The sequence below is a fragment of the Macadamia integrifolia genome, chromosome 5 (genome assembly GCF_013358625.1).
Source record: "Macadamia integrifolia cultivar HAES 741 chromosome 5, SCU_Mint_v3, whole genome shotgun sequence".
NCBI lineage: Eukaryota > Viridiplantae > Streptophyta > Magnoliopsida > Proteales > Proteaceae > Macadamia > Macadamia integrifolia.
The window spans coordinates 10,629,803-10,651,897 of record NC_056561.1 but is presented as its reverse complement, the minus strand read 5'-3'; the positions used below and the strand labels follow the sequence as shown (position 1 = coordinate 10,651,897).

At 40.4% G+C, this 22,095-nt stretch overlaps 1 protein-coding gene across 2 annotated transcripts in view; it reads left to right on the top strand.

Moving 5' to 3' along the window:
- LOC122079351 (protein ORANGE, chloroplastic) overlaps positions 1 to 22,095 on the top strand; it is a 37,129-nt gene that overhangs the window by 9,145 nt on the left and 5,889 nt on the right. For both annotated transcript variants that reach the window (XM_042645744.1, XM_042645745.1), the window contains exons 3-6: positions 3,807 to 3,923; positions 4,099 to 4,185; positions 5,245 to 5,321; positions 5,653 to 5,780. In XM_042645744.1, the coding sequence (XP_042501678.1) occupies positions 3,807 to 3,923; positions 4,099 to 4,185; positions 5,245 to 5,321; positions 5,653 to 5,780 (409 nt within the window). The remainder of the gene's footprint in view (positions 1 to 3,806; positions 3,924 to 4,098; positions 4,186 to 5,244; positions 5,322 to 5,652; positions 5,781 to 22,095) is intronic.

The window sequence follows — 22,095 nt, the reverse complement described above, 5'->3', positions numbered from 1 at the left end:
TAAAACAATGGGTAAAAATAGACATAAGGAAAAGGGCATAGGTTGGTTTCAATATTAATGGGCTGCAACATGTAACAGGGATTTATGGAGGTGGGAGGGGTTTAGTTTAATTAGTTACCTTGTTGCTGTCCTGGTGTGAGGAGTAAAGAAGAAGTCGAAGTCCTCCCAAAATAAAGAGTTGCAGTCCAACCTTGGTTGATGAAGAAAATCCAACTTGCTGTGTAGTGATCCTTGTTGTTGCAGATGGAGCATGCGTGAGTGATGGAGCTTTCAACAGCTCACAATAGTGGATACAGCAGAAGCAGTAACCGAGAGACAGGATGAGAGAGAGAGAGCCGTGAGAGAGAGAGAAGGCGTGAAACAGAGGGAGGCCGAGAGTGAGAGATGAGAAGAGGGAGAGGGGAGAGAAAGAGAAATCGTGGGGGGGGGGGTTGGGGGCTGTTTTGCCTTTAATATTCTTCATTCATTAATTCTCATTGTGGCCAATGGCTTTACATAAATAATAGGATAGTTACTAAAAAGAAAAAGGCTAATCTAGGAACATAATCTTAGAAATAAAGAAGCTTCCTAAAAAAAACAAATAGGAATGTTATTTAGTTTCCTACTTAACTCAATGACCTAAATAAACAAAATCCTAGGAAATAAAACTACTAACAAATCAGATTTGGTGGGGGCCACACAATCTTGGAAAAATCCTAGGAATTAAAATTACATATCAGATTTGGTGGGGGCCACACAATCTTGGCAAAATCCTAGGAATTAAAATTACATATCAGATTTGGTGGGGGCCACACAATCTTGACAAAGAAAGGAAGGAGAGGACTCGATCCAGCGCTGGGAAGGCTGGACCGAGCCTTCCTCTTCTTTCTTTTTTTCTTCCTCTTTCTAATCCTCCAACCACAAAGAAGGTTGGGTCTTCTTCTTTCTTCGGCTATACGTCTTGATGTCCCCATCACAGTGGTACCCATTATTTCTGTTTTGAGAGTCTCTAAAGATTTCCATGCTTGTGTACAGAAGCAGCTGCTGCTTTTATCTCTGTTGAATTCCCTTGTTTAATCACATATACTTCAAGGGATTTCTATATGCTGATGAAGGATGTTCTGTTGTGGTTAATTTCTATATGATGTAGTTGATTAATCCTGCAATCAGGTCAGAAATAAGATCAGATAATGAACTGCGGTTACTCTGTTTTTCCAGTTTTTTGATCTGAAAAATGTTTTACAAGATCCAATGATCCGTCATTGGATCTTAATGATATTTTGGGTTATGTTCTCTGCCCTAGGAGAGAAGATCAAATAGAGTTTGGCTTTCATGGTCTACTGATTTGCTTGTAGTTGATTAATCCTGCAATCAGGTCAGAAATAAGATCAGATAATGAACTGCGGTTACTCTGTTTTTCAAGTTTCTTGATCTGAAAAATGTTTTACAAGATCCAATGATCCGTCATTGGATCATAATGATATTTTGGGTTATGTTATCAAACAGAGTTTGGCTTTCATGGTCTACTGATTTGCTGTTATTTTGGTTCCTATTTTTAAGGACCTAAGGTTTCTATTTCTGGTTTGTATATGCTGAGCCCCATCTGTTCGTTGGATTTATTCCATATTTTGGGGATGTCTTCTCTCATTCAAGGTTTATATTTGATCCAAGTTTTGAGCAGGTCTGGGCTCTTAATTTGCTGGTGTTGAATTTCTCTATTCTGAATTTCCTGTCCAACGATATAACTTTCTTGGCTTGTTGTTCTGATCAGTATGTTGCTGATGGTTATTGCATTGTTCTGAGATATCTGCTGCTGTTTTGGTTTCTATTTCCAATTCTGGAAATCAGAAAACTGCTCTGTTACTTCAGTTTGAATTTTGCTACTGTTGTGCTTAATGTGATTATCGTTTTGGATATATTCTGTATACCAATTTGGGTCTGACAAATCAGTTGCGGTTGCTGTTATGGAGTTTGTCGTTCGGTGATATGGTATCGATATCAGTAGCTGTTTTTCCAGTTTGTTGGTTCCTGATTATAAGGTCTCATTTACCACGGCCTATAGGAACTGGGCTATCTCCGCTTTTAACCCTGTTTGCATAGGCTGATGCACAGATTTATGTTCAACAACCCCAGGGGCTTTCACTTCAGCACACCTTCGTTCGTGATCACTTAGAGCCCCTCTTCCATCAATAGGTACTCCCAACGCGTCGACTAGACACGCTAGCACTGCCTCTAGTAGGATAGAACCACATGTTATCAGATTAAACCCTTATACATCCGACCTTTGATCAGATTCTTATTCACATCTGAGTTACTGATCTCTGTTTACTGGTTGATATGAAATTTTGGGTTTCTTAACATGTCACTGCAGTTCTGGTTTTCTGGATTTCTGCAATTCTGTTGTCTCTTGAAGATCACAGAAGTTATTGGCTCTTGATTGATTGAGATTGCTGATTCAGAAGTTATTAATTCTACACTGTTGCGACATGTGCAGTTTGTTGTCTGCGATTTTTTTTCTGTCAGAAGGATGTCTGTGTTCAGATCTGAGATTATTATCTCCATGTGATGGTCTGATTGATGCCATGAAGTGTTTGATAGTCTGTTGTCCTGCAATTGCTACTGATATCAGATCTAAGTCTGAGGTTGAATACCCTTTATTAATGGTCCCTGTTGACTTCAGTGCTGTTGATGGTATTGGTGTTCATTTTCTTTGCTCAAAATTTATTTCAATATGGCCTATCGGGGATCTTAATTGCTGCTTCCGCTCCTTCGGAATGATATAGATTATTTAGGTTGGTCCCGCTTGTTGAGGGTAATGAAGATTTCTCTCTAATTGGATTTCTTCTTATTGAATATTTCTCCCCAACTGGTTTTCTTCTTATTGAACATTTCTATCTGTTTAGAGTTCTTCTTATTGAAGATTTTCTGGATTTTCTGGCCTGTGGTGATGAGTTTTTCATCTTTTATTGCTGCTATATTCTGGCCTGTTGATGTTGATGTTTTCTGGCTTGCAACGATGAGTTCTTCGTTTTCTATTGTTGTTATTTTCTGGCCAGCGGCTGGTATGTTCTGCCACTTATATTGTTCATTGCTATCTAGATTTCTTCTTAATGAAGATTTCTCTCTGTTGCTGCTGATGGCAGTTGGTATCGCTGATCAGATCGAAGCTGGTCTATTCTGTTTATGTTTAATCTGGGGCTGAGAATGGAATATCTTCTTCCTCCTGTTCTTTTGGTTGTTACATCTCTGGGTGTGGTTGCTGGCCACTGGCCTCTACTTATATCTATTCAGTCTGGTTCTGCAGGTTATTTATGATGTGGTAGTTTCAAGCTTGAAGCGTAGAAGATATATATGCTCCAACTTGAGGGGGAGTGTTAAGAAATAAAGTTTTATGTTATCCCATAGGGGTATTTTTGCAATTGTTTCTTATTATTTTGGTCTTGTGTGTAAATCTACGTAAGCCAGTAATTTTATTGTAATTAAATTTATTTTAGTGTTTATATATATACAAGATATACCCACTGATTGGACTACTCTCTATTTTCTTCCAATCGGTAGTTCTTTCTCCTATTCTCTTCTCTCTTTTCTTCTTCTTCTATTCCTTGGCCGGTTTTCTTTATTTTGCTCTGTAACAATATGCATTGGAGAATTTCTTATCCATTGGAAACCTAAGGCTTGTGATAGAGACATTGCTCCATTATGGAATTAATGGTTGATTAAGATCTATGTTTGTATGTCAAAATGACCTATTATAAATGAGAATGCATGGTTGGTTCCTATTTGTGTCTTTTTTTTTTTAATATTCTATTATTCAATAAATGTTTCAGGTTCGTCGGCTACGGATTCAGCAGAGAATTAAAAATGCGGAACTTGGAATCCTAAATGAAGAGCAAGAAAATGAACTTCCTAATTTCCCATCATTCATTCCATTTTTGCCTCCCTTGGTGAGCCTTTCTACATCTCATGTTTTTGTAGGTGTGCATCACACAGCAATCCTCGTTTCCTTCAGATGCCGCATCTTTCTAACCCATTGCTGAGTTATCTAGCAGGAAATCCATGCTTGTGTTAGTCCTTCAGTTAATTTTCAGTGAAGTTACTAAATCAGGCTGTTATACACAGAGCTCTGCCAATCTCAAGGTGTACTATGCTAGTTGTGTCATTCTAATTGCTTCGATTATCATCTTTGGTGGCCTTCTTGCACCTACTGTAAGTTTTCTTGTTTGTGACTGTCAAGTTCATAATTCACTTGCTGCCGGATAAATTGACTTCTGTAGCTTCCTCCATATATTAATTTTATTCTTTTCTGGATTTCTTGTTTCATGCCAAAGAGTCGTTTTCTTCCATTGTAACTTTATGAACTACAATTATGTTACTTTCCTGTGAAAGGGAGTTTAAACATCCTCCTTCTATAGCTGTCATTACTTGTAAATTACATATGGCTTAATAAAAAAAGAAATTATACAAATTTATCTGCATGAATATGGAATCCTTGATGTTAAAACTTCGGCTGTCATAACTAGATAAATATTTTGTAGTAATCCATTATCAACTATGTTTTGTCAAACTGTAGGTGTGGTATAGGAGCAGATAGGGACACCAACTCAGCTAAACTCAACTAGACCTTATCCTAACTACTTGGGTCTGTTACATGAATCCTACTTCATTATTCCTTTGGGCCCTTGTATTCCTTTAAATTATAAGCAATCTGTCTCGATGATGACCATAGAAGGTATGGACCCTTAAAAGAGGCATTCTAAACTGCTTGGTTGGTGTTCAAGGGTAAAGTAAACAAGGAAATTAGTTTCGTTCATTGGGATGAAATGGGACTGGAAGTTTAGAGTTTCAGTTGGAAATCAGGAACTGGCTGTTGGGGCAGTTAATGAGGTGACTGGTTGGCATTGGTGAATGAGTATGCTGTATTGCTAGGTGGAATTAATGATGGGGTGGGAATTTGATGGCTTAAGGTTTCAGAATAGCTTTGGACTAGAATTCTGATCACGATCATGGAAACAGTACTAAATATTGAGAGATTATAGAAGGAACAGAATTAAATGCTTCCTATTGTTATGTGTCTCAGCCTGGGAAAGTACTCAAAGTAGTGATGATTTATGACTAAAATTTATACTGGAAAAGCTTCATTGCATACAGTAACTAACAATGGAAGTCCCTCAATTTGCTCTTCCATCAAGCGATGTGATCTTTTCAAAATTTGTTGGAACGTGAATCCCATATGATTTAATATATCTGGTGTTACTTTTGTGTCAGCTGGAGCTTAAGTTGGGGGTTGGGGGCACATCTTATGCAGATTTTATTCGTAGTGTGCATCTGCCCATGCAACTAAGGTAGATTCCTTATTTCGATCCATAATTTCTCTATATCATCATCACTTTCTCGTTCTTGTATTTGTACCCTTATCTATCCTCATGTTGCAAAAGAAATAGTTTCCTGGCCTATTATTTCCTTGAGAGAACCATATGATATGAAGAACCATTTTTTAATAAAAAGGCGATACTTTGAACTTAGAAGTTCATATCAATGCTTTGGTTCCTACCTAGTCCATGCATTAGATGCAGCATTTTACTTCTCTTTTAGCCATATGGAGAGTAATAATTTTTGGCATTTAACTGTTTAAACGAGGTTGATTACCGCATTTTAAATTCTGCATTTGTGCAGTCAGGTTGATCCTATAGTAGCATCATTCTCAGGGGGTGCAGTTGGGGTGATCTCAGCCTTGATGGTGGTTGAAGTAAACAATGTCAAACAACAGGAGCATAAACGATGCAAATACTGCCTTGGAACTGGTAAGTTTTTTGAAAATTTATTCTCAGTGTGGAATCTGTGGATCTTGACATCCTTGGCCTTTGTTTACTGCTTTAGGTCTTATACTGATGCAGCCAGCAAGCCCCGATTCCAGATTAGGAATCTAAGATAAGATCGGCTGATCCACATGCCTATATATGAATTATTTTCCAATAAAAAAGGGTTTAAAAGGCTTTCTGGTTTGTTGATTTCATCAGTCTGCAATAGGGAAAGGAAGAGAATGAAGGAAAGAATAAAGAGAAGAGAAAATGGCTCTTATGGGGCTGTGAATAGTAGTACCCGTGAACATTATGTGAGCAAAAGAGAAGGGAGGGGTAGGGTAGAGGAGCTCACAGTTCACACACTTCAAATAAATTCTATTCAGCTGTGTAATCAAAAAGTATAGTTTGAGTAAACTATGAACAGTTTGTAAAGAAATTCTGATAGAATTTAATAACAACTAACCTAATGGACTTAAACATTAACACCGATTCATAAAAGGATTCCTAATCATTCTCTTATACTAATTTAATTAAGTAGACTAAAAACGTAACTCTGTTTAGCAATTAGGTTTCCTAAATTAACTCAAAACACTTTATTTAAGACACTAATCTCATTTACCCCCTATGGACATAAAGTTTAAGCCTTATAATTGAACCTATAAGGGATAAAAATTAAAACAAAAGCCCAGAACCAAGCATTATCAAACAGGCCCTAATGTTGCGCCATAGCTACATTTTTTTTTTTTTTTTTTTTTTTTGTTTTTGGATGGATAAAATATTAAATTACGAGAGGAAGAATATAGAAGTGGGGAGAGAGGGGGGAGACAAAAGCCAACTAGGAGGGGGAAACAAACCCTACAAGAGGGGGGGAGGAGCTACAAAACTCAATCCATGGGATCAGAGGAGATAATAGAGGAGGGGAAGCCCCAAGAGACAACAATGAGCCTGTTTCGTGGGGAATCTCTAATAGTGCGGTGACGGAGGAAGACAAGTTTGGTAACATCAAAGTAGATGGCCTTCCAAATCATATCAAAGGACTGAGATTTTGACATCCATCTAGGGTGATTACGGTTCGTCCAGAGGTGAGAAATGGTGGCATAGAATGCAAGCTTTCTAGCAGTGTCACAAATGGAGGATCCGCCAAACCTCATATTGACCCAGATCCATTCTTGACTGAGAGGAAGGATTCATCTATTAGAAGGCTAGCAGTGCTTGAGAACTCTCCTCTAAATGACGGAGGAGAAGGGGAAGAGAAGAATAGGTGGTCGACATCCTCAGAGCTGTTCCAACGAAGGCAGCGAGTGGGGAAACATGGATGTTGCGGTGGATGAGGAAGGACTGCGTCGGGAGGCAGTTTAGGATGGCTGGCATGCCAGGCCGTGAAGCTGTGATGAGGGATATGACCTTTGAATTAGATGGTTTTGCGCCAAAGGACAAGGGCCTTTGGAACGGACAAAATCCCAAATCGAGGAAGAGGAGAAGGATACCGAGGGAGAGGGGGACTAGATGATTTTATCTTCTATTCCCCTATGGTCTGGAGGATGGGGGAATGGAGGACCAAATGTCTGCAAAGGGGGGGGGGCGGAGGGAGGGGACCAGCCCAACGAAAGAGATAATGGTAGAGACCTGAGTATTTCTGCCCAAGCCGGAAGAGTAAATGACTCGAGGGGTGATGGTAGAGGAGAGAATACCTGACGGATGCTAGGGATTGATCTAGAGGGAGGTAGAGGAGCCATTGCCAATGGTCGTGGAGATAGCTTTAAGAGCAGACGGTCTCATGTTAAGAATGTTACGCCAGACCCAAGAGGCATCTTGTCCTGGAGTAACATACCAGAGGGAATCTTCCTTGAGGAGATAGGAATAGACCTTAAAGACCCAAATGGAATTTTTCTTGGAAGCAATCTTCCAGATGAGTTTGAGGATGCCCACAAAGTTGACTTCCTTGATGCATCTTAAACCTAAGCTTCCTTCAGATTTAGGACAGAAAATGAAAGCCCAACTAATATGGTGGAGAAATTTGGAGGAATCATTTCCTTTCCAGAGGAAGGATCAGATGAGGGATTCAATGGCTTTGGTGGTTGAGCAAGGAAGAGAAAATACACCCGACTAGTAGAGGTACATAGATTGGAGGACAGATCTAGCGAGCTCAAGGTGCCCAGCATAGTAAAGGAACTTACTTTTCCAAAGTTGGAGCCTTTTCCTCATGAGGTCAAGTATAAGGGTGCAATGCTGTGCCAAGAACCTAGAAAGTATGAGAGGAAGCCCGAGGTATTTAACGGGGAGAGAGCTGAGGGAGAAGCCCGTAAGGGTCAACAGATGGGATTTACAGGCATTCTAGATACCCACAGTGAAGAGGCTGGATTTGCTAAGGTTGATTTTAAGACCTGAGGGGGGCTTGAAAGAGATGGAGAGAGGATATGATTAAAGAGATGGAGAGGGGTTAGCTTTGGAGAAGATCATGAGGTCGTTAGCAAAAGCCAGGTGGGTAAGAGAGAGGGCTTGGCATTTGGGGATAGGGGAGATTAGGTGGAGGTCGGTGGAGGATTGAGTGGATTTGGAGAGCACTTCAAGACCCAGGGAAAAAAAGGAAGGGAGAGCGGGGCAGCTTTGGCGAATGCTCACAGAGGAGGAAAAATAGCCGGCAGGGCTACCATTGACAAGAACCGAGAAGGAGGGGAAGGAGAGACAAGTATGGATCCATCGAACAAGGGAGGGGGGGAAGGACATCTAGAGAAGGAAAGAAGAGAGAAAATCCCATTTGAGAGAATCAAGCGATTTGTGAATGTCAATTTTGAGAAGAGCAGCCGAGAAATGAGATTTGCGGTCCAAGCCGCGAACAATCTCATGACATAGAATAATGTTATCTGCAATACTTCGCCCAACAATGAAGGTAGATTGGTTAGGGCTAACCAAGAAATCAATGACCTTCTGAGTAATTGGTAAGGATTTTGGCAATAAACTTATAAATAAGATTGCACATGGAAATGGGTATGGAGGAGGCCTCATCAGATCTGGGGATAAGACAAAGGAATGTGTGATTGATACCCTTGATTTGATTAGGGTCAAAGAAAAAGCTCCTAATGGCTTTGATGAGGTCATCTCTAATGATGTCCCAACAAGAAGAGAAAAATCCAATGCTAAAACCATCAGGATCAGGAGCTTTGTTGGCGTTATGAGAGAGGACAGCGGTGATGATTTCATCGTTCAAGGGGATGGAGCGGAGGAGGGGTGATGGGGACATCCACGTGTACCAGCGGCGTAGGCGCAAGACCTAGCCTCATGTGCATTCTATTTGGCTGGAGGAAAGTCTCACAGAGGAAAACTAGAAGTAAGAAGAAGGAAGAAGGAAGAAGGAAGAAGGAAGAAAGAAGAAGGAAGGAGAGAGAATCGAACCAACGCTGGGTTCGACCCTCTCTCCTCCCAATCGGCCAATCTTTGTGGCCCCCACTAGATCTCTTTTTATTTTAGTAGTTTACTTTATTTTATCTTCTTATGTAGTTGTTTTGAATAATTAGGAAACTAGATACTTATCCTATTTTTTTTTTTAGAAAGTTTCTTTATTTCTGAGATATTTGTTCCTAGGATAATCTTTTTATCTTTTAGTAATTTTCCCCTTATTTATGTAAGGCCATTGGCCACAATTTTAACCTAATGAATGAAGATTATTGAAAGCAGAAACAACCCCCAAACCCCCCCACCCACAATTTCTCTCTCATTGCCCTCTCCCTCTTCTCGTCTCTCACTCTCGCCCCTCTCTTTCTCGATATTCTTTCTCACCCCGTCTCTCTCTTTCACTGTCTCTGTCCCTCTCGGTTGCTGATATGTCTGCTGCAGCTATTGAACAAAATAGTTGAAGACCATCTCAATCGAAAGCTCCATCTGGACTGCTGCTGAATACTTCATCACAAGCTGGATTTTTTTCTTCACCAACTAAGGTGGACTGCACCTCTGTTTTGGAAGACTTTGGCTTCTTCTTTTCTCCTCAGATCTGAGCAGCAATAAGGTAAGTAAACCCCCCCCCCCCATTCTACCTCCATGGACCCCTTGTCATCTTCCCATTCCCCCACCACTGAAATCTGAAATTGTTCTCTGTTTCAAGCCCATATATTTTTCTGTTATCCTTTAAAAAAAATACCCTGCTGAGTTTACATTCTGCTACTGCTGTTCACATATCTCTGTCCTGCTGAGTTTGTATTCTGTTGCTGCTGTTCACCTAGTTAGCTTTCTGTGATTAAAAATTCTGTTGATCTCTCTAATAGTTGAATGACTTGAGGAAAAGCATGATGCCTACTCTTTGATCCTTGAACTGATTTGTGATTAAACTACAGTATGTTGCCATGTTCCCTTCCCCATGTTTCCCGCTTGAGATTTATGTAGCTTAATTGCTTTTCCGTCTAGATTATTATTGGCTGTTGTTGCATTGCTTCTATTTCAAATATATATGCATGATGGTCATTGTATTGTGCTGCCCCACCAATCCCAAACCCAACCTAGGTCCTAGTGAATCAATATTGTCCACTTGGACAGCACCTGTAGGAAGTCCTGTTGTCTAGGTTTTCTCCTACATCATTTTAGTATCAGAGCATGGTTTTGGTTGGTCTTGTTATGATTGGGTGTCACTGTCACTGTTTACATGTCTTATCTTTTAAGGTCTAATCTCCGTCACAACCTGTCCGTAGTTGAGTATGAGCTAAAGGAGTGTTACCTTAGGTTAGAAGATACCCTCTTTCTCCTTAGTTTGGCAGGACCAAATAGTATTGGACGCTATTCCCACCAGAAACACATTCTTGATTAGTTTGGCGGGACCAAATAGCATTGGACCTTATTCCCACCAGAAACACATTCTTGAGAGGGAAATTTCTGACCTTAGGATCGAGAGGGCCAACTATCTATCTCAATTGGAGATTCTGAGTAGGCCTTGAGTCTATGTTGGCAGCCACACCTTGGTTGCCCACTTTCTTTATGTCCACCCGTAGTGGTAGAGCATACCAGGACATGTCTGACCCCCTAGTACCGCCATTCAGTCAGAGCAATGGGCAAGAGTCCTCCAACGGAATGAAGATTTCCTGAGTAACCTCCAAGCCGAATTAACTGCCAGTAGGGCTGAATGGGAAACATTGTTGGCTGATAGGGAAGCACAGGCTGCTCATCTCCAGACCGTCACCACTAGGCTTGCCGCCCTTGAGACAAATGCCCTAAACTCAGACGGACGGTAGGGCCACAACACTTTAGGCACTGGACCTAGAACAAGAGCCCCTAGCCTTGAGATAGAGAACAACGACAACCACACTAATGGTTATAACTGGATAGGGGATAATTTTCTAGGCACAGGGCGTGGTAGAAGTCGGGCCAGGGGTCGAGGACAACCTGCTCCAAGGCACCATACCCAATATGGAGATGATGAGGGTTATGAGCATTATGATAGGGGCTTTGATGTTGGGTGGATGATTAAGGTAGATGCCCTTACCTATGATGGTCAGATTGATGCTACAATCCTTATAGATTGGATTAAGCAGATGGATAGGTACTTTGAGTTTTATAATATGCCTGAGGAAGTCCGCTTCAGATTTGCTAAGTTCAAGCTTACCGGAGCTGCCTAGGACTTCTGGACAGACCTAGAGTACCAAGAGGCCAACCTAGGACTTGAGCCAATCACAACATGGGTAGAAATGCAAGAGAGGTTCAAGAGGGAATTCTTACCTATCACCTATAGGCTACAGTTGTTGAATGATATGAATACCCTGAGGCAAGGAAAATTGACTGTGACCAAATACATGAGCAAGTTCAATGAGTTGAAAATTAGAAGCCGTATTTGGGAGGATGTTGAGCAGACACTTTCTAGATTCCTTACTGGGCTCAACTCCGAAGTACAGTCACGTATGGCACCCCACCTGGTGCGAGACGTTCCACAGGTCTTCCAGGTAGCCCTTGAGGTGGAGTCCTCCATGAGAACTTATTCTCAGAGGAAGAGCTTTCAAGCTGGGGAATCTCACTTTAGGAAACCACCCCAAGGTTCCACTGGATTCCCAAAACCCCTTACTGCACCATAATGACAATTTGACAATAGGGGTAAAGGAATCTTGGGAGAAGCACCCAAGAGCAGTGGGCAACAACAATGCTTCAAGTGTGGAGGGTATGGTCACTTCTCTAGAGAGTGCCCCAACAGAAACCTCTATATGGGGGAGCATACTCCTGAAGAAGGTGATTAAGAGGGCTTTCAAGACCATGAGTATGAGGACTATAGACCAGATGAGACCATAACTGATGGGGACGGCGAGGAGGCCGGTGACCTCAAGCTCGGTATTATACGATGCATGGTCTCACAACCTAGGAGTAGCGATGATTAGCGGTGAACTAATATTTTCATCACTTACATATGTTATCAAGGCAAGAACTGCCACGTCGCCATAGACAGTGGGAGTTACATGAATGTGGTTGCCAACAGCGCTGTTACTTGAATGGGCCTCAAACCCGAGCCCCACACAAAGCCTTACAAGGTTGCCTGGGTAGATCAGTCCACCCTTCCTGTTAATCTAAGGTGTTTAGTTCCCTTACGTTTTGCAGGATATGAAGATTGAGTGTGGTGTGATGTCCTAGAGATGGATGTTGCCCACATCATCCTAGGTAGACCCTGGTTATATGACCGGGATGTCACCAATTATGGGAAGTCTAACACCTATGTCTTTGAGTTCAAAGGGAAGAAAATTAGGCAGACCCCCAGTGCCCCTAAGGAAGTACGGGTTCCAGAACACAAGGGAAGTACATCCAAACGCATCCCCACCAAAACACTCAACATTTTAAATCAACAACAATTTGAATGAGTGTCAAGAGTCAGGGGTGATTTATGCTCTAGTTGCCATACAGAGTAATACCTATAGGTCACGCTTATTCACTGAGGCTCCTAGAGAAGTGCAACCCTTGTTGAGGAAATTTGAGAGGTTATTCCCTGAGGAACTACCTGATGAGTTTCCATCTATGCGTGACATCCAGCACGCTATTGACTTAGTTCTAGGATCCTCTCTCCTGAACTTACCCCATTACCGAATGAATCCCAAAGAGCACGCCGAACTCAAGTGGCAAGTGGATGAATTGTTACGGAAGGGATTCATTAGGGAAAGCCTTAGCCCGTGTGCAGTACCTGCCTTACTCACGCCAAGGATTAAAGTATCGTTATCGATCACCGTATCGGTTGATCAAAATTAAGATATGTATCGGAGGATATCGTATCGTTTCGGAGATACGCTAAGATATGCACATAAATGGATAGAGAACACATTTTATACACTTTTGCATAAAAACAGTTAAAAAAAGCTATATATAACATATAAAATGCATAAATACTAAAGTAGAAGGTATCGTATTGATAGACAAGTACATTGAGTTGAAAATGTTCAAAATGATGAGGTTTCTTACAGTTTTTTCTTTTCTCATTGCCATTGCCACTGTGATAAGTGCCATGAAGAGTGTCGTGGTGGTTCGAATCCTTGGCTAGGACCTTCTTCAATAGGAGCAACTAAGATGATGTTCTACACTGGTCGAATATAAGCACAATATTGACCCCAGTCGAAATATTTATGGTAGTGGGTATCCCATTCATTGTAGAATCTTCTGTACTACTCAGGAGTGGCTAATGTTGGTCCTGCATAAGTCCCATATCCATAGCCTGAAGAAGCACTTGAAGATACATGGTGTCCATGTTCAGATGAGGAACCAGCGTGATCTGAACTCTGTACTGCTCTGGATTTGCAAATGATTATCCTGCATAAGTCCCATATCTATAGCCTGAAGATGCATCTAAAGATACATGGTGTCCATGTCTGGATGAGGAACCAACGGGATCTAAACTAATGCTCATTGACTCCATGCTACTCATCAATGCATCAGTAGCACTGGGATTGTGGGATCGCCTACTCCTCCAACTATAAGACTTTGGTTGTGTGCGAGCACCATGATGACTATCTTGGGTTGCATGTGTAAATGCAACCTCCTCTGTGAAATGTACCGGTACATAAGTTTGGCCACCACCACTGCCACCACCACCACCACTGCCACCACCATCACCATCACCACCACCACTGCCACCACCATCATCATCATCATCATCATCATCATCATCATCATCATCATCATCATCATCATCATCATCATCATCCTTGTTTTGATCATCATCATCACTATCTGGTTGAGTTACACTAAATGTAGCACTTGATCTCGTCCTCTTGATATCGCCATCATCGGAGCTATCATCATCCTCTTGCATAGCTGATGGTGCTTGGGTTTCATCATCAACAATATTTTTAAAATCTTCATTTATATCTCTAATGAGGTCCTCTATAATGGGATCAGGTGTGGTTTCTTGTCGATCTTCAGATAATTTGTCCATCACTAAAACCTTTTCAGTGTCCTCAATCCATCCCCTAACTGGATCTTCCTCGTCGAGTATGTGGGTGTGGGTGATGTCAGTTGGGTTGACATCAATATCATCCCCAGATTTCTCCAATTCTAAATATTTCATCTTCAATTTCATGTTGTAGTGCACATACACTAGCTTCTCCAGCTTCTTATAACTCAGACGATTCCGAGATTTGGTGTGTGTCAATCGGAACATATTCTAGTTATGTTCGCAGCCACTTGAAGATGCCGTGCATGATAATATTTTCATTGCGATTGGCCTCAAATTTGGAGCGCTTCATCCTTAGTTCAGCCACCAATCAGTTGTACAAAGATAATTGCAACATAAGGGGTTTGAAATAAATTTGAAATACAAGGATAGTTGATTAAACCTAAATTACCAGCGCGTTGTGTTCCTCTAGCTTGGGTAGCAAAATGATCAGCAAACCCACGAGTGGCCTCCTGGAAATACTTCACCTATAAAGGTATTAACATATTAATACGCCACTCAATGTATTAAATATTAGTCAATATGTAAGTTTAGTAGATTACTAACCTCTTCAACTGCATCTTTGGCCGAATCAATATTAGGAGCTAACTTGTTGATAACATCCTTCAAAGATTCTATCAAATCTTTCCTAAACCTTAAATTGTTTGTGTAGTGAAGATACGGATTCAAATAATAGGCTACACATGGTTACATATTATTTATTGTTAACGATTAAGTATATTACATTACTAATAAAGTCACTTCTAAATTTAATTGAGAAATTACCTACCCGATGAAGGTCTTGAACCAAATTATTTTCCCATCGACGATTTATAATCTTCAAAAATGCCTTGAATGACTTTGGGTTCTTCTTTTCTATCTTCTGTTTGACAACTTCTATACACTGCACTATATTTCCCATCGTCTGTGCCTTATCACCATCAACTACTTTAAGTATAACAAATAGTGGTTGCATAATCTTAGTAAGTCGATATATTCTTTCCCAAAACTTTGTTGAGGTGATTAGGCCTTGAATAACTTTTCTAATTTCAGTGGTTGTATATCTACTACTGAACCATTCATTAAAGGTGAATGACTTAACTAGCCCTTCCTTCCATTTTTTAAGATTATCAAGTGTAATATAATTTGTTGCAAACTTTGTTGCTACGAGTCTCACCAAGTCACATTTTGTGTACTTTCTAATTAATGCCAACACCCAGCTGTGATTGTAGATGAAGTTGGTGATCATCTTGGCATCAGAAACCAATGTGTGCACTTTGTTCATTTCACCAATGTCCTTGAACATCAAATCAATACAATGAGCTGCACAAGGTGTCCAATATAGGGTGGGATACTTCACCATAAGTAAGATACCAACCTTTTTGAAATTGGAGGCATTATCAGTCACAATCTGGACAACATTATCTGGGCCAACGTCCTGAACAACTTCATCCATTAATTTAAACAAATACATTTGAGTCCTTGATATCTGAGGATGCGTTGAAAGACTTATGGAATATTGTTTTCCCATCACAATAGATGAGAAAATTGATGGACATCCTCGTCGGTCCACTCCACCCATCACACATGATGATCACTCCATATTTAGACTACTTGTATTTAAACTCTTCAATGTATTCATCCACTTCTTTCACAATAGCATCTAAGTATGGTCCAGCAATTTCATGAGGTGTGGGTGGCTTCACATACCTGAATCTTTTTTACCATAGCCTTGAAGTATGGATATTTAGCTTTGTGAGGTGGAATCACCTTGAGATAGCTTTCCCAATTTTCTTACTCAGTGTCTTTGGTTGCAAAGCCTCTTCAATCCTTTGTTGCCTTTCATCATGATGTTTGTATGGTGCATCTCTCATATCTCTAATTTCTGGGCTCCTTTTCCCCTTGCCTTTACCACTGGAGGCGAATTTGTCAAACATGCCCTTCACAGTGCCTACAATATCTACACTTGGACGACTTCCAGAGCCAAAACCTTGTTCATAAATCATCGGGCCACCACGCCTAGGTCCTACAAATTGACTTCTTCTTAGCTGTTCTGCAATCTATTGTTTTTCTTTTGCTTCCTCCCTTGAAATATGCATCGCTTGTGCAAGCTGTTGTTCTTCATCCTCTGCCTCCATATCAGATCCTTCATAATCCTCATGATCCTTTAGATTCTCAACCAATTTATCCTCATCTTCAACAGCTTTTTTTGTTTTATCTCTACTTCCCCTTAAGTGCTTCCTCATTGTTTTGCTTATTTCATCTAGGCACTTTGTACACTTGGCAACATTAGAAAATCCTCCAGCCAAATGTTGTTTATGTTTGGTAATTCCACCTCCTAGGTGGATAGTATCATAATAGTTGCATTTTGTTCACAACCTATTGCCTTGTACTTTCTCGGCTATAGCCCATCCAATATCCCTAGACCGTTCTTTAGGCCCCATCTTCCTACAAAGATACATAATGAAACTTAATATGCATATTTATTGATTTAGTATTTAGTAAATAGTGGCATTTTTTAGAAACTAAAATGAAATGCATCCAAGAAAAAAAAAAAAAGAGACTTTTTTGTATGTTTCCTAATTTACATAAACTTGAAATACAAACTTTTTTGGGAAAAAAATGTGCATATAATTTCACATCATGGTCATTGGCTAAGTAAATTATAAATTAATGAATTGAATTTTCTAAAAAAATTGTATTTTTTTTAGTATTTTTCTTAATTTCTAATTAATTTTCAAAATTAAAAAATACAAACTATTTAGAAAAATTAAAATTTTTTATAGAAGTTGTAGATTAATTGTTTTTAAAGAACATATAAAAAATCCACATATTGTGGACAAATAAATTTGAGTAGATTTAAGAAATAAAAAAAATTGAAACCTTCACTTTTTTGGGGAAAAAGTGTGGGTTTCATTTCAAATCATGTATTTAGTAATTATAAGTTATAACACTATTTTTAAGAGTTGAATGAACCAAATTTTCTAAAAATTTTTATTTTTTTTTGTATTTTTTAATTAATTTCTGAATAAAAAAATTTTAAAAAATACATTTTTTTGAGAAAAATCAAAGTTTTTCATAGAAGTTGTAGAACACTTGTTTTTACATAATATATAAAAAATCTAAACATTTTTAAACATTGAACATGAGTAGATCTAAGAAATTTGAAAAAAATTGAAACCCCCATTTTCTTTTGAAAAAAGTGTGTGAATCCTTATAAATCCAGTGATTTCATGTAATAATGATGCACAAAATGTGATTCTAAGTATGATGAACCTTAGATTTGTAAAAAAACTTGAAAATTTTAACCTAAAGTTAAAAAAAGTGAGTAAAGATTCAAGAACTTACTATTCAAGACTTTCAAGTTCAAGGTTCTTCTTGGACTATGCTTTTTTCCTTGCTTGAACCATTCATTTCCACAATGTTTCCTTCAATATAGCATTGGAGTCTACAAAAAAGTGTGAATCATGGGGGAAGAAAGAAGAGAAATGTAGAAAATTGTTGGTAAGAGAGTTTGAAGTGTTTGTTTCAAACAAAAAATGACCATTTCCCCACTTAAGTAGCCGTATCGTACCATATCGGTGAGTATCAGTATGATGCTGTACGATACAGTACCGATACTCACCGATACGTACAGATACCCACAGGAATTTTTTTTTTGTTTCAAAAGTTCGTATCGTAGAGTATCGTACGTATCGTACCGTACGACACGTACGATACTGCCATTACACTGATACACAGAGACTGTAAAAAAATTCCTTGTAGAGTATTGGTGTGTATCGTGCCGATGACGATTGATACCGATACGTATCGGCCGATACTTAAAACCTTGGCTCACGCCAAAGAAAGATGGTACCTGACGTATGTGTGTTGATAGTAGGGCCATCAATAAGATCACTGTCAAGTATAGGTTCCCTATCCCTAGGCTTGATGACATGTTGGATATGATGGCCAATTCTTCGATCTTTTCGAAGATCTATCTCAAGAGCGGGTACCACTAAATTCAGGTTAGGCCTGGAGATGAGTGGAAGACAGCCTTCATGACGACGGATGGCCTTTTCGAGTGGTTAGTCATGCCTTTTGGCTTGTCAAATGCACCTAGCACCTTCATGAGAATAATGAATCAAGTGCTTCAACCATTAATCGACAAGTTCTTAATGGTCTACTTTGATGACATCCTCATCTACAGTAAGACTCCTTCCCACTTGGATCACTTACAGAAGGTTTTTCATGTGCTTCTACAAGAAAAAATCTATGTCTACCTCAAGAAGTGCACTTTCATAAGTGATCAAGTCATCTCCTTAGGGTTTGTTGTGTCACCCCAAGGAGTATCTGCTGACCCTGAGAAAGTGAGAGCCATTGTAGAGTGCCCTGAGCCAACTAATGTCTATGAAGTGCGAAGTTTTCATGGCTTAGCCACTTTCTACAGGAGGTTCATTTACCGGTATAGTTCCATTATGTCTCCTATCACGGATTGCATGAAAAAGGAGTTTCAATGGACTAAGAATGCTGCGAAGGCCTTTACTGAGATTAAAAATCTTATGACTGAGGCCCCCATCCTGCGGCTCCCAGATTTTTCTAAGGTCTTCGAAGTGAACTGTGATGCATCTGGTATTGGAATATATGGTGTCCTAGGACAAGAAAGACACCATGTTGCCTACTTTAGTGAGAAGCTTAATGAAGCTAGGCAACAATATGCCACAAACGACAAAGAATTCTATGCGGTTGTCCAATCACTACGTTATTGGCGACATTACGTTCTATCACAAGAATTCGTGCTATTCTCTGATCTCCAAGCTCTGAGATACCTGTGCACCCAAAAGAATCTAAACCAGAGACATGCTAAGTGGGTTGAGTTTCTCCAAGAGTACACCTTTGTACTCAAGCATAGACCTGGTGGCGAGAATACCGTTGTACATGCACTAAGCCGGGTAAACATGTTTCTCAATCGCACAAATGCTAGGAGTCGGGCTAGTGTGTTGCTCCAGACCATGAGTGTAGAGGTTGTAGGATTCGAGCGAGTCAAGGATCAGTACCTCACCTGTCCTAATTTTAGTGAGCCGTTCACTTCCTTGAGTGGAGGCAACCTTGTCAGTCGCTCGGACTACCTACTTCGGGAGGGCTTCCTTTTTAAAGGAAGCAAGTTGTGCATTCCTAAGACCTCACTCTGAGATTTTCTGATCTGGGAATTGCATGTTGGGGGAGTAGCTAGCTATTTCGATCGAGATAAGACCATCACCCTCGTTGAGGATCGATTCTTTTGGCCAGGACTGAAGAGTGATGTTGCTAAAGTTGTGAGTCAGTGTAGGACATGCCAGACTGCCAAACAATAAAAGCAGAACACTGGTTTGTACACTCCCCTACCCGTTCCCCATGCCCCTTTGCAAGACCTTAGCATGGACTTTGTGCTTGGTCTGCCAAAAACTTTGAGAGGCCATGATTTTGTTTATATGGTTGTAGATTGCTTCTCGAAGATGGCCCATTTCATCTCATGCTCTAAGATCTCTGATGCGTCCATAGTGGCCAAACTTTTCTTTAACGAGGTTGTCAAGTACCATGGGTTGCCCCTCACCATAGTGTCAGATAGGGATGTTAAGTTCACCAGTCATTTTTGGAGGACCCTAAGGCGGATGATGGGTACCGAGCTCCGTTTCTCTTCAGCTTTCCACCCTCAGACTGATAGCCAGACTGAGGTTGTCAATAGGAGTCTGGGAAATTTGTTGCGTTGTCTCATAGGAGAACACCTTACCAATTGGGATTGAGTCCTTGGCCAGGCCGAGTTTTCATACAATAGCTCTAAGAACCGTACCACTGGTCTGTCACCCTTTGAGATTTGTTTAGGATACCAGCCCCGGGCACCCATAGACCTGGTCCCAGTTGTGTCCAGTTCTAGGACCTCCCCATCAGCCGAGTCTTTTGCTCAGCACATACATGATTTGCATGTAGGTATAAGAAGACAGATAGCACTGAGCAACAATCAATACAAGTCAAAGGCAGATGCGCATAGAAGGCTACAAGAGTTTCAAGAGGGAGATATGGTGATGGTTAGAATCAAGCCGCAGTGTTTTGTTAGGGGAAAAGCGAGCAAACTACATGCTCGTAGCACAGGTCCTTTCAAGGTTCTTAAGAGGATAGGTGCCAATGCCTATGTCCTTGATCTACCAGCTAATATGGAAATCAGCAATATTTTTAATGTGGAAGATCTAGTCCCATACCATGGTGTCTCCACATTACCCCCTTCTATTTTGATGACCTTGAGGACTTTCCTTTCACCCTTGATGATACTGTTGAACCAACCCAACCACTTCCCCTAACCTCCTTACCAATTGTACCTAAGGTCACGAGGAGAACTGAAGAAGTTGAGGAAATCCTTGATGAGAGGATTGTATCCACACACACAGAGGAGGTTTTAGAGAGTTCTTGGTCAAGTGGCGTGGTCGTCCGAAAATTGACAACACTTGGACCACAGTGTAAGAAATCCAACAACTAAACCCGGATCTGCTTGAGTACTACATGAGCCATAATTCACCGGAGGTGAATTCTTCCAAGTCGGGGGAGAGTTGATGGGGACATCCACGTGTACCAACGGCGTAGGCGCAAGACCCAGCCTCATGTGCATTCTATTTGGTTGGAGGAAAGTCTCACAGAGGAAAACTAAAAGAAAGAAGAAAGAAGAACGAAGGAGAGAGAATCGAACCAGCACTGTTCGACCCTCTCTCCTCCCAATCGGCTAATCTTTGTGGCCCCCACCAGATCTCTTTTTATTTTAGTAGTTTATTTTACTTTATATTCTTATTTAGTTGTTTTGAATAATTAGGAAACTAGATACTTATCCTATTTTTTTTTTAGAAAGTTTCTTTATTTCTGAGATATTTGTTCCTAAGATAATCTTTTTTTCTTTTAGTAATTTTCCCCTTATTTATGTAAGGCCATTGGCCACAATTTTAATATAATGAATGAAGATTATTGAAAGCAAAAACAACCCCTAAACCCCCCCCCCACGATTTCTCTCTCTCGCTGCCCTCTCCCTCTTCTAGTCTCTCACTCTCGCCCCTCCTCTCTCTCTCAATATTCTCTCTCACCCTGTCTCTCTCTTTCACTGTCTATGTCCATCTCGGTTGCTGTTATGTCTGCTGCAGCTATTGAACAAAATAGTTGAAGACCATCTCAATCGAAAACTCCATCTGGACTGCTGCTGAATACTTCATCACAAGCTGCATTTTTTTCTTCACCAACTAAGGTGGACTGCACCTCTATGTTGGAGGACTTTGGCTTCTTCTTTTCTCCTCAGATCTGGGCAGCAATAAGGTAACCCCCCCCCCCCCCAAATTCTACCTTCATGGACCCCTTTTCATCTTCCCATTCCCCCCACCACTGAAATCTGAAATTGTTCTCTGTTTCAAGCCCATATATTTTTCTGTTATCTTTTAAAAAAAAATACCCTGCTGAGTTTACATTCTGCTACTGTTGTTCACATATCTCTCTCCTGCTGAGTTTATATTCTGTTGCTGCTGTTCACCTAGTTAGCTTTCTGTGAGTAAAAATTCTGTTGATCTCTCTAATAGTTGAATGACTCGAGGAAAAGCATGATGCCTACTCTTTGATTCTTAAATTGATTTGTGCTTAAACTACAATATGTTGCCATGTTTCCCACTTGAGATTTATGTAGCTTAATTGCTTTTCCGTCTAGATTATTATTGGCTGTTGTTGCATTGCTTCTATTTCAAATATATACGCATGCTGGTCATTGTATTGTGCTGCCCCACCAATCCCAGACCCAACCTAGGTCCTAGTGAGTCAATATTGTCCACTTGGACAGCACCTGTAGGAAGTCATGTTGTTTAGGTTTTCTCCTACATCAAGGGGCTGAAGGTGATCAAGGACGAATTTGTTGAGAAGACCATTGGGGATGGGGGGATGGGGGGAGGGGGGGAG